General features: G+C 43.6%; 1 protein-coding gene across 1 annotated transcript; it reads right to left on the reverse strand.

Annotated features, from left to right (window-relative positions):
* Positions 1-1,163: 1,163 nt before the first annotated feature.
* Positions 1,164-15,985, reverse strand: oafa (OAF homolog a). The gene is made up of 4 exons (XM_079272631.1): positions 15,269-15,985; positions 4,132-4,266; positions 3,829-4,009; positions 1,164-3,017 (listed from the first exon to the last, which is right to left on the reverse strand). Exons 1-4 carry the CDS (start codon positions 15,497-15,499, stop codon positions 2,743-2,745), a joined length of 822 nt encoding a protein of 273 aa, XP_079128757.1. The 5' UTR covers positions 15,500-15,985; the 3' UTR covers positions 1,164-2,742.
* Between the last annotated feature and the right edge of the window lie 2,534 nt (positions 15,986-18,519).

Here is an 18,519-nt window from a genome sequence, read left to right on the forward strand (position 1 = left end):
CCCATGTGTATCCCCACGCTAACATAATATAGCACCTGACTGTTTACACCCAGAGCAGCTGATGCGGTCAGACTGGAAAGGAAGCAGCTCTCCATATCAGAGGACGCTCTCTCAACGGCTAACCAAGTTACCCGGATCAGTTATGCTAGCAAACTAACCGGTAGCAAGCTAACGTCCAAACGGCTAACAGCGTCTTTCTATGGGATTATAACGCACGCAGTAAAAATATCATTACCTTGACTGTGAACATGTGGCTGTCGCTTCGTTCACATCCTGCGCGTTTTGTCTCCTGTGAAGATATCTTTCCGTGCAGGCTTCTGTAGGAGAATGTCACAGGTTGTGTTAGCAGACAATGTGCCTGCTTTTTGTTGTCGTTAACGTGAGCACAGCCTGCTTCAGCATCCCTGATTGCACTTCCACCTTATTAAGTCGCTGTGCATGCAGGTGTAGCAACGAGTAGAATCAGCGAGAATGTGCCCTGGTTGTATTATCCCAAAATATACCGTAGTTAAAGAGACCATGGCCGGTTTATTTAATGTTTGTTAGAAAAAGTATGTTTCCATCCTTCTTGCTGTCTTCCCAAAGCGATGGGAAGTGGCTTCATCTTGTTTTGAGCGGTGGCGACACCGTGTGGTTGATAGCAGGAATTACACATACGGTCTTCTCCAGCAGGGGGGACAAAATGGAAGAACGACATTGTTTATAAATTATTAATATTACTAACAGTCCTACATGTGTAGTAATAATGCGGTGACGAGTAGTGTTGTGGTTGCAGATAACATCTTATTTGCATGACATGGGTTGAAAGCCTGGTGGCATGTGTACACCAGCAATGCAGTCCCACTCCCACCCTTTGCTGAAGCTGTAGCCTACTTGTGCGTGACCTCGTGTGATTGGGTCAGTAAACAGCTATTTTCCACATGAACACAATGAAGTGTATAGTTATTAATACAACTGAACATCAGCGGGCAACCTGGAGGCCAAGGGGTTTAAGATGCTGATTATATAGCCCCAACATTCCCGATGCAGTCGAGCCTTGGACCTTTTTCCAACGCCTTTTTCCTTCCCTTCCCCTATTTCCTGTCAACTCTCTACTGTAAATAGTCTAATAAAGACACGAAATGTCCCAAAATAATTAACAAATAAATACGATATATGCAGTGCAAAGAAAGGCTTTATTGAAATTCATGTAAAACTCATCTGGTACATTACCGAACTGCTTAATTTTCTCCAACTTTTTACAACATATTCAAAACTCTTTCATAGAAAAAAATATGTTTACAAACTTAATCTACAGTTACATAGCAAAGAGATCAGTGGAAATGTTAAGGCACTTTATCACCAGTAAAGGTTACAAATAGAAATGTTCCACTCATTTGGTTCTTTAGTTAGCATGACATACATCGTTTGATACGGCAGTAAAGACTGAAATGAAGATGGAGGTAAGAAAAAAACAAATTATACTTTAACTGACTTCTCTTAAGAACAGACAGACAAAATGAAATTTGGTCCCACAAGTTGAATTACGCATCAAATATTATTCGGGATTTGAGTTGTATAAATTAGACATTTAACTGCTGAGATGAACGGACACAACTGAAAAAATAATTGGGAAGTGACAGAAAACATAATAAACAGAAGCAGTTTCACCAGAAGATGGCAGTATATGTTATTCAAAAGGCTGTACTGCAGTTTTAGTGAATCCGAACATGGAAAAACACCACAGAGAAGAGCCTGGTTCAAGACACTGAAACATTACACTCTTCTTTTGACAGTAATTCCGTTGACTTTGGTTTATTTGGCACTTTTAAACAGAATGAGAATGTGAGTGGTGGGCATGTTGGGTATTGATGCGGCAAAGCAGAACTACAAGTATCCTAATGAGAAGATCATTAATCTGTTTATCCAAACTCTCTGCAAACCATGAAAACTTGGCAACAAAGTAGCTAGAAACCAAATCCAAACTCCAAGAGGTTGAAATGTGTGTGGATACTTGTTGTCACTGGACCTGTGGTTTTGACTGCAAGCGCTTATTTAATGCAAAAAGATACAAAAATAGTCCTCAATAATTTCACTTTGCAACCAAAATAAATAAAGCCAGCATTGAAGAAGCATTTCTGTTGCCCGCCAGCTTACATCGTGATAAACAAGCTGGCTACAAACAGTTTTTTTTCACAGAGCTTTATAGGGAAGAAAAATCTACCATCCAAATTTTCCTTCACCAGGATGGTAGATTTAGTTTGACCAGTTTGACTCCTGTGATCAGAGTGGGACTCTGTCATTCCTCTGCTGGTGTTTAATTGAGCATAAATGCACCGTCCAGCTTTGTGCATACCGGAGCTTGTTTGGGAGGTTATTGTTGTTGGCATCTACAATCCGCTCCAATAATTTCTCCCAAAAAACAAAAAAAAAAAAGGCACAAAAGTGACAGCTTCTTTAAAAAGTTAATAACGATATGTCATTTCCCCCAGAAAAGGCTGAAAGTCAGTGGGCCCTCTTCGAACAACGTGCTGCAGCTCTCCTTCCTCAAAGGTTTTGGTCTCAATTGGAACCTGAATTCGTTTCTGTTTCAGCTCGAACAACTGGATCTCCCCACCTGAGACATTTAACGTCGCACCACATAAACCCAGGTCCAGTGTTACATGTGTTTATTTGAATAGCTTGGGTGGGACAGCATTGGTTTGGCTGGGAGAAAGAAAAAAAAGAAGCATTTCTCTTTTCTTAACCATCCACAACTAAATGCTAGGTTTCTTCATCCCATAGACACAGCTGTTTTTGTGGAACATAGTAAGTAAAATGGTAGCCCTTGCTGCAGCTCTTTATGCCACACTTGTAGGTCGAGCCTTTGCCTGTAGAGTCCCGGCTGCGGCAGTACTTCAGCATACATGGGTACCACTCCAGGCGCAGGCTGTATGTGCAGAGACAGGGCTGCCACAAGTCTTCAGTAGAGTGACAGGCCTGAAAGCTGGGCACCTCTGTTGTTTGGGGCAGGGCCTCGAATATGGAGCCATCCACTCCTATAACAAAGACGTGAGACGGGCATGATGATCAGAGCCTGTGGTATTAAAAAAAAAGCAAGCTATCATGGAGTTGTGTGAATCATTCTCTTTCTGATTTCGCTCCATTCAATCCTGTATTGAACTGAGGAGGGCGGACAAAGTGGCCAAAAAGAGGGGAGGTGGAGCAGTACAAGGGGAGCTTTGTTATGCAAAGGAGATGCTCGTGTGATTCCCTCCGCTGATACCGGTGCGGAGTGTTTGCTGAACCATGACCATCAACATTGTTTCCTCTGTAACAGTGCTGTCAGCGGACAATAGTGCCGTCATATGGATTCTCCTCGGCCGGAATAATTTGGACTTCGTCGCTGTTAAAATACTGGTTACCACTGCAAAAAGGCCTTTGAAAAAACTAATTGTTGATGGAAATGTTGTCAATCTAGGTAAGTGTGAGGATTGTACTCCAATGTTTACATTGTACTCCAGTGATTCGATTTGCTTGTCACGGTATAAAGTGGAAGATTGATTAGGAACGTGAAGAGACACAGAGGAAGGTAAACATAGATAGCATGAACAGTAATAGAGCCGAATCAACAATAAGCCAAAGATAGCAGTAAGATCAGTACAATGAAGTGGAAAGAGGCGTTTGTCTGATAGAGACAGGACAGATAGAGAGCATCTGGTCGATAAAGAGCGTCAGCAGAGAGCTAGAGAGGATAGCCAATCTGGGGGGGGGGGAGACGAGAAAGAGATAAGAGAACAGAGGGACATTATGCCACCATAGAACTTATGCTTTGTTTCATTGATAAACAAACAGAAGATGACCCCTGACCTTGGTCCAGCCAGTGTCTGACATCGGACTCCCTGGTGTAGACGGCCTCCCGGGCCTCACTGCACATGTTGTGAATGTGGGAGCTGAGTTGAGAGGCCTGACTCAGATTGACCGCGGCGCTCATCTCCAGCTGCTCCAATCCCCTCCGCTCCTCTGCCAAGCGAATGGCCTGAGGATTTTTCTGCGCAGACAACACAAATGATCAGCGTTCAGAACAATACAGTGTAAAAAAAATTCCATTTTTCAAGACCTGAAAATAATACACACAACACACAAATTCTGCTTGACGCCATGACATCATACCTGTCTGAGCCGGGCCATGGACTCGCTCGGGATGATCTCATTGCGGCTGAGGCGAGAGATGAAGCACAGGGCCTGGTACTGGTTCTGCCCTCTTTCCAGCTCGCCCAGGATCAGCGCTCGGAATATCTTCACATCCTGCGAGACATGAGGGATGAGACATGACTGGCTGAACGGATAAACAGACGATTTCCGTGAAGACGTTGTTAAAGTGGTGTATGCAGCGAGGTTATAATAACTTACGCTTTATATGCGCAGGCTCATACAGATTACAACAAATACTCTTTCCATTCCGGTACTTAATGGAGCACTTTTCCAGACGCAGTAACTCAATATGTGGAGATCAAAGACGTTCAAACAAACGTCTGCTGAAAGTAAAGAGGGGGTTGTGTCTGCTACGCTCATAGAGCCTCATCTGACAGCTTGTTTATACTTTTTGTCTGTAGGCCTGTGCAACGTAGCTCCAGTCATCCTCTGGTTATTTGTACTGTCAAATTAAGGCCCTGGGCCCGTTTCTTGTCAAACTATTCAGAAGTTTCCTCACATGCCGTAAAAGTCAGAGGCATTTTACCGCACTGTTTTATGTGGAACTGTGGAGGCAGGAAAATGGCGATAGTGGAGAATTCACCAGAAAACCTGTTGCTGTTGGCAAGTGTGTGAGAGATCTGGCGCCAAACCCAAGGCCATAAAGAGTTCTGTGAGGGGGCATGCAAAGCATGATGGGAAGCTCCAACAGTGGGGAGAGCGGAGCAGCAGACCTGTCCTCCCATTTATCAGGCACCCCCCCCCCTCCCACACAGCCTCCGGCTGGCCTCAGCTTCGAGACAGATACACAGTCCCGAACACCCCTCCTCCGCTTTTCACACCCCCGTCTGAAGCAAACAGGCTGCAGAGGAGTAGCAGTTTGAAGGTTTTCACTCCCTGAGCAAGAGGAACTCTGGGACAGATAAACAGCCCAGAGATAACCCCAGTGAATTCTCCTTAAGCTGCTCTGTCCCACTTCCTGTATGCAGAAGTGTACACGCTGGCAAGAAAGCAATACAACCTGCCTCAGAAGTGTTTACGCTCTGTCGTTCATTGTAGGCTACTTTGCGTGATCACTGGTTCCTCAACCACTTTTGTCTGTGAAAAGAGTTTCTGGCGGGCATACAATACAAGCGTGGGTATTTCACAAGACAATCATGTGATACTTTTTGACCTTTGGTAAAGCAAATTACAGAGCAAATATTGATTCACAGGCTTTATACAATCAGATCTCTGTGAGCTGATCGGTGTCGTAAAACATGGACCCGAGGACACAGAAAGTTGACGTTAAATAACTCAGATATTACCATACTATGATAATAACCCAGTACTCAGATTTATTACGAAAAGAACAAAGATGCCGAGACTACAGGAGGCATGAATATGTTATAGTGGACAGAGTAGCTGTAAGGAAGAGGGAGTACAATGCCGACAGAGAGATGGCCAAGAGTGCCATTTCCCCCTCAAGTGTAGGAGACGCAGAGGCCACGACTTCAAGACCTCCCATATTGCAGACACATGGCGCTACGCTTGAGATATCGCATGTGTGTGTGTGTGTGTGTGTGTGTGTGTGCACGTAGCCAAAGAGAGAGAGAAAGAGAGACGAAGGGAAGGCATTTGTGTCAGCCACATAGATTTGCCCCAGGGCTCTCTGGGTAATTACAGAGAAGAAGGGTAGCTCCACAAACTCTACTTCTTTGGATCTTACTCATGAGCAAAGTGTAGAAGCTGAGATCTCCTCCTCCTCTTGTGTCATTATGTGTCCAGATTAATGATTGTCTACTTCTACTGCCCGGCATTTAGATTTCGGCCAAAGAAAAAGGGCGAGGGGAGAGCGGCAGTGCGTACTGTGGCTTCTTTTTCTGATGTAACTTCACGTCAAGTCATCTGCACACAATAGATAATCTTAATGAAATTGTTTAACATCTTGGGAAATGAAGATGAGAATAAATCACACCATGTCTGTCTGCTAAACATGAAGCTACAGCCAGCATAGATTAGTTTAGCATGAAGATTGTAAAGAAGATGGAGCCAGCTAGCCTGACTCTCTCCGAAGACAACAACATCCGCCTCCCTGCATCTCTAAAGTTCACTAATTGAGGCGTAACATCTTGTTTGTTTAATCCTCACAAAAAATACATTGTAAAAAAACAACAATTTGTGGTTTTGATCTTCCCATCTACCGCTCTCATCTAATCCTCGCACTATTCATTTAATCATACAGGTGGCACGAAATAAAAGACATGACGAAATGAATCCATCTCCAGTCAACTGTTAAGGGGAATTAAGTGTAATTGTTGCCTTTAAATGGCAATAACAAACTGGTATTGATATATTGGTGGTTTACATGCTACTGAGATAATAATCAGCATGCCTTCTAAAAGCAAATGGAGTAATAACAATGACATCATCTCCACATCTCCATCCAGACAGAAGCTGCTGGATTCAGCCGTTTGTTTGGACAAGACCAGCCTCACTTGTGGCTGCCGGAAACCAGCACCGCCGCATGCACACAACGACTCGTTTGTGCAGACACACTCAGAAGTGTGATATCATAAAACGCAGGGAAAGAGTGAAATCCCAAGTGGTGTGATAAAAGGAGGTGTGACACCTGTCGTTATGATGACAGGCAGTATCCCAACACCGGGAGAGTGTGATTATTGAACAAAGTGATCAAAATCTGCGAGGGTGGTGGGTTGATGGTGGTTTTTTTTTGTTTTTTTAAGTCAGGGAATTATGCAAACTGATAGGGGAAGATACTGGTGTGGAATAACTTTGACAGAGGATCAGACAAATATGATGCAGGCAGGCGTCAAGCTCCAGCGGGATAACAGGAGGTAATATTAATCTCCTGCTGCGGCAGAAGCCGTTTTATCTGTGCCATGGGAACAGAGAAAGATTGTGTCAACTGCAGCTCAAAAATCCCCAGTTACCAAACAGGAAATAAAGTTAATGCTCGTTATACATTTGAATAGAAAAGCACTAATTCAACTTTAGGACAGCATAGTCAAGTGGGCCTGCAAGAGCTTGAAAATGATGAGTAAGGCCATTTGAATTCACAAGTACTCCTTAAGGAAGTGAAGCCTACATCAGGAAAAAGGAGTCACCCCGTAAAAGTGCATTTCCACAGACCTACGTGAAATTAAAGGCTTGCACACCAACATTTTCAGAAAATCACCAGGTACGGACATTGAGAATTAAAGGAGTGACCTTTGAAAAAGGCGGGTAATACCATAATCAAAGGACAGCGAGGCCTTGAGTTTTCCCCCGACCAGAGCAGTGTAAATGTCAGCACGGCTATAAATAATCTACACAAGTACAGATTCCTAAGCATTGCTCCTTGACACCCGGGAGTTACATTTGCAGACAAACTACCACTGGCCAACTGCCAAACACAAGTCTGTATTCATGCAAGCTGACTAGTGGGTAACACTAAGACCTGTTAAACAGCCAGGGGGGGGGGGGGGGGGGGGCTGTTTCATTGGTGGTTACCTTTGGTGGGTCAGGTTATTTAAGAGGTGCACAAAAGCCTATTCACGCAGTCAAAGGCTGCCATTTACAGTGACCATTCTCCACGAACGTAGCTGTAACCCAGCTACACATTCACAGAGGACACACCTGGTTTACTGGCTGTGACAAATAAGAACTATGTGAAGCCCGAAACTGAAAGAATTATCAGGCTATTTTCTATTAAGAGCAGTTATTATTATTATTTTTTTTTTTTTAAACGTCCTCGGGAAAGAACCACTGTAAGACATGTACATCTCACTTTGGGAGCAATGCCAACTGTGCCAGCTCACATTTGCATGCATGAATAGATATTCCAACACACACAGACGCACTCGCACAAAAACAAACAGCGTGCCAGTAGCTATCCCCCGTGCAGGAGGTCCTTCCTGTATTTCAATCCCCTCTAAGACCCTGTCTGTTGATCAGGCTGCTGGCTGGCTGCGGAGGACTGTTGGTCAGCCACGCTCTGATGAGTCATTGGGGATCACTGTGGGTTTGTGTGGGTATTTGAGTCAGCCTTTTTTTCAAGCAAGCAAAACAGTTTCTGAAATATAAAAAACAACAACCAACAAATATATTTTTTTTTCTCTTTTAAGGCCTTCCCCTAGTCACCAGCTACCAAGCTTGCACAGTAAGACAATGCTAATATAAAAGCTAACATTTTCAGCATTATATTATGTGTAAAGACATAAGTGGTGAGATTTTGTGTTTACTTTTAGGAGCCCTAACCTGCCCAAATGGCCCAGACTCCCCTTTAAAAACAACATACGGATTTACTATGTTTGGTGATGGGGAGGATATTTGCCTTGGTGCAGCCCAGTCCAAAAGCACAGGTGTAGGCAGGGATTAGAGATCATGTTGGGAGACAGAGGGAGAGACAGACTCACACAGACAAAAGGAGCGGGAGAAAAGCCGCTGCGCTAAGAAATGCTTCAGTTGAAGCTAATTACATGGGCTCCAAAGGCAGGAATGTGGAGTCACATTTGAGCCGGTCACACCTGGCTGTCCTAAGAGCAAACCAATTAGTAAACAGTGGCACTGAATGGACAATAAAAACACTAGAAGCCACAGAAAGAAAGGTGTTCCCCTTGGCTACTGGATGGTAACTTACTTGGAGTGTTAACACATGAACTCAGAAATACAGATACAAACGCTCCACCAACAGTCTCCAATGAAGACTTTAAAAGTCTTCAAACTAGTGCTGGGCGGTATACCGGTTGATCCGGTATACCGGTTTTAATTTCCCGTATGATATCAATTTTTCACACACCGTAATACCGGTGCATAAGCGAAATAGCTGCTCTCACTCTTCAACAGGCAGCTAAATATATTGTTCGCAGTTGAGGGCCCTGCGGTCGGGGCTATTTGTCTTAAGTGTATTGAGAGGGACCCTAATCATGGTTATAACTTTATAACACAATAATTAATAACTCACAGCTAACGCTCTTTAACATGGCAAAACACCACGACAGTTTGTGACACATAAACAATTTGTAACACTAATAATTGTACATTTATAAAATGACACCGCCGAACGGCATGCTGGGTACAGCTCGCTAGCTAGCCCGGTAGCACAACAGTCTGTTAAACATGAGTTTGAATACCACGAGTGTGATTACGGCCTTCAATCAGTAACGTTAGGGCGAGTGAAACAGTGAAGCCGAAGGGTCAGACATCGCTTGAAGAGGCATTTGTTCGAGGCACTGCAAATGACAAGAAAAGCAAGCGGTGGCGCGACATTACGAACGCAATAACGATCCAGCTATGCAAGGACATGGTCCCGCTACAGACAGTCGAGAAAGACGGGCTCAGAGCAATGATTAAAACACAGGATCCAAGGTACGTCTGACCGGGGCGACAATACTTCAGCCAAACTGCCATCCCAACTTCATACGAACAAATGAGCAAACCCTATAGTCAGCAAAGCCTTGACAGTAGAGTAAGCCACTATAAACCGATATAAAAATACAGTAAAGGGAAAAAAAAAAAATACCGTGAAACCGCCAGAATCTTACAAAATACCGTGATACACATTTAAGGTCATACCACCCAGCACTACTTCAAACCTGTGCAAAGTATGCGCAGACCACAATCAGGGAACTATCCCTTCACACAGAATCTGGATAGAATTATCCGGACACCCAAACTGTTTATGGAGACTTTGCATTCAGGAAATGAGAGGGGCACAAACAGTGGGTGCTAACAGGGAAGGAAATGAGGCAGACAGATCAGGCATAAACAATAGAGATGGCTACAGCCCCATTCAGCCATGAACTGTTTCCCACAGCTTTCATATCCGGTTGCAGGGGACAAACAAACAGCTATTTAATGAGGGCATTTAAAAATGATGGGATAATTTCAACTATATCTCATTTTCTAACAGGCAGATATTTTCATAATAGTCTCCTTCAATCCAATTATCCTTAAACAACCCAAACCCCCCCAGCAAAATCCAATTTATACATTGAAATTGTTATCAAAACAAGCTTCAATTCAGTGTGTGTGACCTGGCACCCGAGGAAAGGTCAGCTTTGTTGATATTTTTACAGATCTATTTGGAAAATGTGACTTGCAAAGGTTTCTTTAAAACCAAGCATCCCGTTCTTTTCTAGACTTCCTCGGCTCTTTCTATAGCAACACCAGAGCAGTTTATTTGACAAGAGAAAGGATGATGTAATACCTTCCCAGGTGTGGACCCACATAACGTAAGCACCAGAACTGACTGAACTGTCACAAGGGTTGCACAGCGAAGTCAAACGTCTAGTTTGAAATGTACCAGGTGGAGCTTGCCAAAAGGACACGGCCATGAGTTTGACAAAAGGACATTTCAGGACAGAACAGAAGCTTTGGTGGCATGAACCCAACCCTTCGTTGGCTGTTTTGTTGCCAACTGCAATCTTAAAACCTCTGGGGTAGCTTGAAATGATCACAACTATGAACAGTGCAAGCCACAACTACTGGCATGTCCATGAAAGGCCATCAACAGCACCCTGCAGTCCACTGTCCCTGGCCTCTGGACATATATTCTTTTTAAAATAAGTTGGATGACAGCTGTCAATATATCCTCTCTCTCCCTGCAGGACTGTGGGAAATTGGAAGCCTTTTCTTTATCAGCAGCATTACAGACGAACATCTGGCCTGCTGGCAGGAGGAAGATGAAGGATAAAGACATCAACAGGGGCTGAGGGGCCACGAGAGGCCAAAGGGGGCCTATGTGGGGCCTTGAAGGGTCACAACAAGGCCATAGAAGAAGCATATTTCCTGCAGGGAACAAAGGGTGGCCAGGAGAAAGATTAAGTGTATGGGTTCATCTTTGAAAGGGTCCACTGCATGCACACATTGCAACAGAACAAACTGAATGAGAAAACAACCCACATCTGAAATATTTTCAGGTATAAAATGTAATCTGTGCATTTGTTTCTGCCTGCAGGGTAACCGGACAGGATCTTCATGTACTCAAGTTCCAAAGAACATGTCAAGAAAGTAGACAAGTAAGAGCTGATTCACACAGCTAGTCAGTAACTTGTTTGTGGAGTTTCTCTCTCTCTCCCACGCTGAAAGGAACCACAGCACGAAAAAGGGGAAATGAGCAGGAGTAGTGATTCTAAGGTACTGTGCAACGTAAAAACAAAAGCTTGAATATCTGAGCATCTATTGTGAGACGGTTTCTCATTCGGATTATTTCGAGGAGCGTTGGTGACTAGCCGTTGACTCACTGTGGCCTTTCACAACTTGTGTGCCCCTATGACGCGTCCGCAACGGTGTCTGAAACAACAACATTTTCTGGAACAGGTGACATTTACCTGTAAAAACAGACTTCACAAGTTTGTGCAAGTGACAAAGTGGGATGGTGTTTCAGGTTCGAGTGAGGCAAGGTGAGGCAAGGTGTGGCAGCCAAAAACAAAACATAAAGGCATAACATGTGGTGACTGCACTGCACCGACTTGCAACTGATGTGCTTTACTTGCCATCGGCGAAAAACAAACCGTCAGTTGCTTCATTTGGCAAGAAACGGTATTTCCCACAGAGCAAAATTAACTGCCAGCAAGCCTCCCACACAGGAGAGTTTGCCTAATAGCTAATAAAGGCCACAGCCCAAAGCCATTTGAACAATATCACCATGGGATGCAGTACGTGAAGGCTGTGAGAGAATGGATTCCTGCCTAAATGAATCATAGATACTCTACTGTACATCCCAAAGGGAAGGCACAAAGAAAGGCCAACCAACCTGCCTCCCCACCCCCAACTCCTTTAATCCTGCGTTTGACATAGGGCACGAGGGTGTGTGAAGAATCTCCGATTCATTCTTACAGCAAGCTGGGCGTATCCGTAAAGCCTCCGTGGCTTTGAAGACAATCACAACATACACTAGAGTGAATTGACCTGAGGGTAAATAAGCCCCATGGCTGAAACGTAATCCTGTTCAGAAGGATGAAATGAAATGAGAATCAATAAAACACCTAGCAAGCTCATTCTCACTGCGGCGCCATTGTTTACAAAATCCAGACCCATTTAACATGATGGTGTGAGATAGCGTCAAGTGGCCTCTAACATCTGTTGCTCTCATGACCCATCAGCATAGCAATGGGTCACTCTCATGCCATGTGCACACTGATGTGGATTCATTTAAATATTTCCAGCACAGATAAGTACTCTTTTTTTTTAAATGTTAGTCTTCAGTTATAAAGCTACTGGCTTATGCATCCCCAAAATAATCCCCAAAATAATAATTGTTTAAACACGTTTTCACTATTTTGGTCTTTCTGTGAGGACAGCAGACAGTTAAAGCGAGATCGGAAAACACTAGTGTGGGTGGAAAAACAGCCTTTTCACATGATTCTGCAATCAGTGTGACCAACTGTTTCTTCAATCTCTAAATAAATCAAAACATTGTTGAAACTGTCGTCGCAGATGTTTTACTATAGAGCCACGGTGCATGTAACTACAGATGCACAAGGCTTTGCACCGCTGCGTCCCCGAAATGAAACCTCCTTCAAGTGTTAACTCAGCCGAGAGGCCTGTGGAGTCACTCGCATTCCTGCATTGATCAAACCCACTAGCTAGACATGAATGCAAGACACACAGAGTACAAACTGATTAGCCTCTCTGACAAAGTTTCTACATCTGGAAAGAACCAAAGATGTGATACAGTTCCAAGACATGGTTTATGTTCAGCTCAAGGTCTTAAGACTATGTGAGACCATAAATTGTTGCAGTGATGGTTGAAGGAAAATATATTTACTGAATCTGCAAATGACTGAAGAGGAACCGTCTATCTTAGGCGGCAACAGAAATCTGATTTTGTCTGTTTAAAAGATTGGACATCAACACTGAGCATGTCATCAGGACATTACTGAACTGCAAAACACATTGCAGCAATCCTACGTTATTTAGAGTGGATTCAGCTGTAAATACTTGACTGTGATACCAGTTAGCATTGAAATATTTTGATTATAAACAAATCCCTAAAAAGGCAGGAGAAAGTTAAGCAACGCATCACAATGTACAGATTACACAGTGGATGACCAACTCCCTGCCACGACGCCTTCCTTTCACAGACATGACAATATATACATTCATTATTTCCACTCAACAAGAGTTGGTGGCAATTGTTGGGTACAGCATGGGAACTCGGTTCCAGGGCAAAGAAAACAAAGATCAATGAAGCAACGGACACCGTAAATCATTACAGCAATCTACATAAAGAGACACACTCAACATGACACAGAGGTGTCACGAGCTAGCTACACCACGTCATCTTTTCCACATGTCTACATGCCTCCAGAGCAAACGTGGACCTCCTGAAATCACAGCACGGCTGATTCTCAGTGATTCATTGCTTGGATACGGTTGACTCAACTTCCTCCTCTCATCCAGCAGACCACTCCGTCAGTGTCTGGCGACTACAGCATTTACAATCACATCTTTTGCCACATTTTCACAGAGCAGAAAAGAGCAAGACAGCTGATGATTATTTATAGAGCATTTTTTTTTTTTAATGATCCTATATAAAGGATAGCAAAGATCATAACATGCACCTCCATCCTGGATGAATCAATCATGTACAATTGGATGGTAAGAAAATCGAAGTTTAAAAGGGAAAAGCTTGCTCACTCAATGAGTAACTGGAATAATGCGTTAACCTGCACTGTACCTATCTCTATCCACCATTGGCTGTATAGTTCATCAGAAATCTCCAGTGTTTAACATCCCTGTTAAAACACTCGTTGTCCCACATGCGTTCCTCTGAACTGTATATTCATGGCAGCTGGAAGGGACAGCTCTTCCAACTTTCCATAAATCCTGGAGATACCGCACAAGAGCTGAATGAAAACCACATGCAGGAGAAATTGAGGAGAGAGCAGGAAGAAGTGAGCAAGAGACAGAGCGGGGCAGGGGGAGACGGGCGGAAAGGCCGACTTACAACAGAGGAATCAGGCAGCAGAAAGGAGAAGTGATCTGAGGGGGTTCTGTTGCCTTTATTCAAATAAACTAAACCATATGTGCATACGTATGTGCGCTTGCATGGATGTGCGAATGTGCGAAGAGACGCAGCGACACAGGTCAGCTTCACAAGCGAGCAAAGGCTCCATGCCCACAGGTCGGTGTATGTTTCTTTGTGATGGTGTGTCACCAATGATTGGGGGTGATGGACTCTTCTCTTTCAACTCTAAATTAGCTGTTTTGGTTTGTGAACCAGACATGCAGATCAAAAAGGTCAGACATGCCCACTTAATCCTGGTAAATCTCCCCCTTCACATCTCGCCAGCCTCTGCGTGACAGCAACCATCACACACGTATGCCGTTGCTCTCTGCGCCTCTGTGAGCTGCTCCGTCTACTTTTAGAAGAATGCTAAATATGGCCGCTGATGATCAGCTCTGGGCTGGAGCCGTCAGCAGCAGGGGTTTAAAGGCCATTGGTGTGTGTGTGGACATCCACATCTAAAGGGGCAGCAGCTGTCTTGACCTCTCTCAAGCTCAAGATGGAAAAAGATGAATGAAACTACTGCTCAGTTCCACTTTACTTTATGTGCTTGGTGCAATGTCTGCCACATTAGGCTTTTGGGATGTTTTCATTTCAGCTTCAGATTTTGGACCCTGCGTTGGAGGCAACCCTTTAGCTTGACCACCATTGTGGTTACCTGATTTCAGCAAGATATGGATTTGGGGCCGATCTCATGAGATAATCAAAAAAGAAATGACAAAAGGCATCAAGTGACCTTTTTATGTCGCCTACTCCTGCCTATCACTTTGTTTTTGGACCTCACCCCTAGGGACATGACTTGGGTTTGTTAGAGAGCAGGCTTTTTGGTCACGTGAAACACACACCCTCTTTAGACTTTGAAGCCGCAATAAGGTACAACTGAGGTAAGATTAAATCAATGGTTCAAAAAGTGAAGGCTGGGTACCAATAACTTTCCAGAAGGTCTCAAAGTCCCCTAAAAACAAGGAATATGATTGTCTTTGATTGTGCCTAATTTCATGGATGAAAGAATGGCTTTTAACATTAGAATAACCATGAATTCGCTGTTACCGTAGCAGAATTGACATCCCCTGAAGGGACAACACCGTTTAGTTTGAATGGTAAACAGGAGCCCCCTCTCACCTGTTTAAAGTCCGCCAGAAACGTGATGAGTGTCCCATCTCCCTGCTTGAATTCGAGTGATATCGAGTCCCTCTCACTGTCCGCCTCCAAAACCTCCTCAGTCACCAGTCCGTCAACGAGCCGGACTCGAACCCGCAGCTCTGAACCGAGTCCCAGCGCGACGACCAGCACCAGGGCGCAGAGGCGGGTCAGTATCCGAACTGAAGCCGCAGAGACGCAACTCGCAAACATCCCCAAAAGACGCAAAAACTGAACCCGACAGAGGGGGAAAAAAACCGAGGCGAAATCCAAAGACCTGCGTTCATATCCCCTTACTAAGATGTTTTCGTAAAGTCTTTTCCTTCATATTCAAAGTGGGGTTCTAGTTTATATATCGCAATTCCATATGCCCCCCCCCCCCCGTGTGCCCAGCACTTTCCAGAAGAACAAGCACGCTCATGGAAATCAGACGAAAACCTGGACTCAAATCTCTGCTTCTCACTTGTGGGAGAGTAACGTCAGTTCACTTCCACTCAAAGTCTCTCGCTCCGGCGTTGTTAAGATCATGCGCATTTCAGCTCCCACCCCCTGCAGTACAGCCGACAGTCCGACGACCGCAAGTTGCTTCGAATTCTGCTTTGTGTCGATATTCCCGTGTCTCTCCCTCTCTCTCTCTCTCTCTTTTTTCTCACTCTGCATTTCATGCAGTCCCGTCACTTCCTATCCGTCGGTATCCCACTGCTCGCCTGGCCCCCAAACTTTGTGTTGTGTGAGTGTGGTGATGGTAGTAAACTCTTAAAGCCATACCACCCTCTGAAAACTCTGCCCATCCCCCTAAAGGCCTCATGTGATCCTACTGCACGCCAGCAAGCAGGCTGAACTAATAATACCCCCAACAATTACAGCAAAGGTGTTGTGAGGATTTGTAAAGCATAGCTTGTGGCTGCTGCTCTTGGCATGTAGGGATAAATAACAAACTATAAGCTGTAATACAATTTAAAATAACATTGTTGTTGAAGATATAGTAGATTTTCTCAAGTGAACAACCCTTTTGATGTCAAGATAAATATGATAAATGCAAGCAATTTATGTCATACTTTATTTCACCATGTCATCTTAGAAAGGAACATTTTGAATGAATTATTCTTACATATCTTTGTTGCACATCAAGCATTATTGTGGCTTATTGTCATCACAGATGTGCGAAATTGAGACCTTTACTGTGAAAATACAGTTTTCTAATAGTCTGTAACTTTAATAGGCTAACAACCAGTTTTAAGAACAAAAGTTGTCTCAAAATGAAGATAAAATACAATTTTCTATTTGAGCTCACTTTTTTTGTTTTTCAGTTGTTTTTCAAATGCATCTAATCTCCCTGGCACCTTTTTTTATTTATGTATTCATTTTTGTTGCGATACCCTCTGAAATAAATCAATGAGCTAATTATCACCTTTGATGACAACAAATCCTTTATTCTCCTGACACCCTGTTTCATTTTACGATACCCTCAAGTCAAAGCTTGTCAAGCAGAGGTGAGCTGCCAAACAGACAAAAGCTGCCCATATGAGAGGAGCTCTCTGAGTCACATCAAATGGTAGATGATCACTGTGTTTGTGTGTGTTTTGCAAAAAGATAGGGTGACATCCCTGCGCTAAACCACCCGAACAGTTGCGTTATCTCTGTTGGCCGACGCACTGCATTCTGGGTGGGCTGAGCCCCGGGCTGGTGACCCCAAATGTGGCGGGACTTGAGTGCTGCTGAAACCAAGAGGTGGATGCTCCAGTGAAGGGGCAAGCAAACAGAGAGGCTGTAAAGCAGAGCAAACATTGTCAGCTGGGCCTGGCAAACCAAACGAGGCCCTGGACCCCGATAGACAGGAGGAGTGGAGGTCAGGCAAACATACCCCATTGTGATGGAGTTGAGTCTCAGGCTACATCTTAGTTAGTGCGCTTAAAAAGCTGCAGACCAAAGTTTGAGCTGAGAAAAGTTGACAGGATCCAACGTCACTGTCGATCGTTGTAGTTGCCAACTGGTAAATGTTGCGCCATCCAACAATTCTGGAGCTTCATTCAAAACCATGTGCTTGCTTGTTGCACTTGCTTCACCGTGAATTTCCGTGCTGTATCCTCACACGCATAGGGGTCCAAAGTGCAGTAGCTCTGTGAGGCTGTTTGCATGCAGTGACACACGCAGGTAGCAGAGACAGACACAAGCTACAGTGTACAGAGGGTGTTTATGATTAACTAGCAATTGTGTTGTCCCACAGTAATTATGGACACAATGAGAAGACACCACGTCAGTGCTTTTACCTCAATGGAAAACACAAGGCCCAATAAGAAGAAACAAAAGGGGAAATCACACAAACACTTGAGGGAGTATATTTCTATGATGTCTATCATAGAAATATTAAGCTTGCTTAAGCTTGCTTAATTAATTCAGCAACAACAGAATAGAATTTGAATGTCATCGTATTTCTTTCACTTTTCACGTGATTTTCTTCTTTATCCCAGTTTTGCAATGCCCTAGAATATTCTCTTCGAGCTGAAAAGCAGAGAAGCTGTTTGCATTCATGAAGGAAAAACCTGTGAAATAGACACTACGGTCTGGGTTGGTCAGTCTCCTGTAGACTCTCTGATGTGTTTGCTCTTCCATTCTAACAACACAGCTGCACAAGTGTCATTATATGAACACGTGTAATCTTGACATCCTCCTAAAGTTGTGAAGTAAAGTGATTTTGTTAAAAGCAATGCATTGATTCCATAAAAGAGCAATTATACGAAAGTGTAGAAAAATAGTTAAATGTGTTTTATGTCTGTTTTACATTTGAATATGCATTTTGATTTTCTTAAAGATGACTCTCCATTACTGTAACACACCAGGCCTTTTAATATTTACAAATTAGTCAGTTCATACTGTAAGAATATGATCAGATGATGTAATATTTAAGGAATATAACATGTAGAATTGGAAAGCAGCATCAAATTAGAAGATTCATTAAAATAAACAATATTTTAGGTCATACCACAGGGTGACATGGCTGCAAAATAATCCTTAACTTCAGAGACACACAAACACACACTTTAATATTTGCTGTGAGAAATGTGAACTATTTCTACCCTTTGATGGGGGAGAATTGTGCTTATTTGTGAAGTACTCAACTTTGATTACAACCAGGGTGTTAATGCTACTTAAAATGGTTGCGTTTGAGAGGAGATTTGTGCCACCCAGATAGAGCTGTTCACCAAAACAGCAATTTGTTGCCAGTGAACTAA

This window comes from Melanostigma gelatinosum, assembly GCF_949748355.1.
Source record: "Melanostigma gelatinosum genome assembly, chromosome: 7".
Lineage (NCBI taxonomy): Eukaryota > Metazoa > Chordata > Actinopteri > Perciformes > Zoarcidae > Melanostigma > Melanostigma gelatinosum.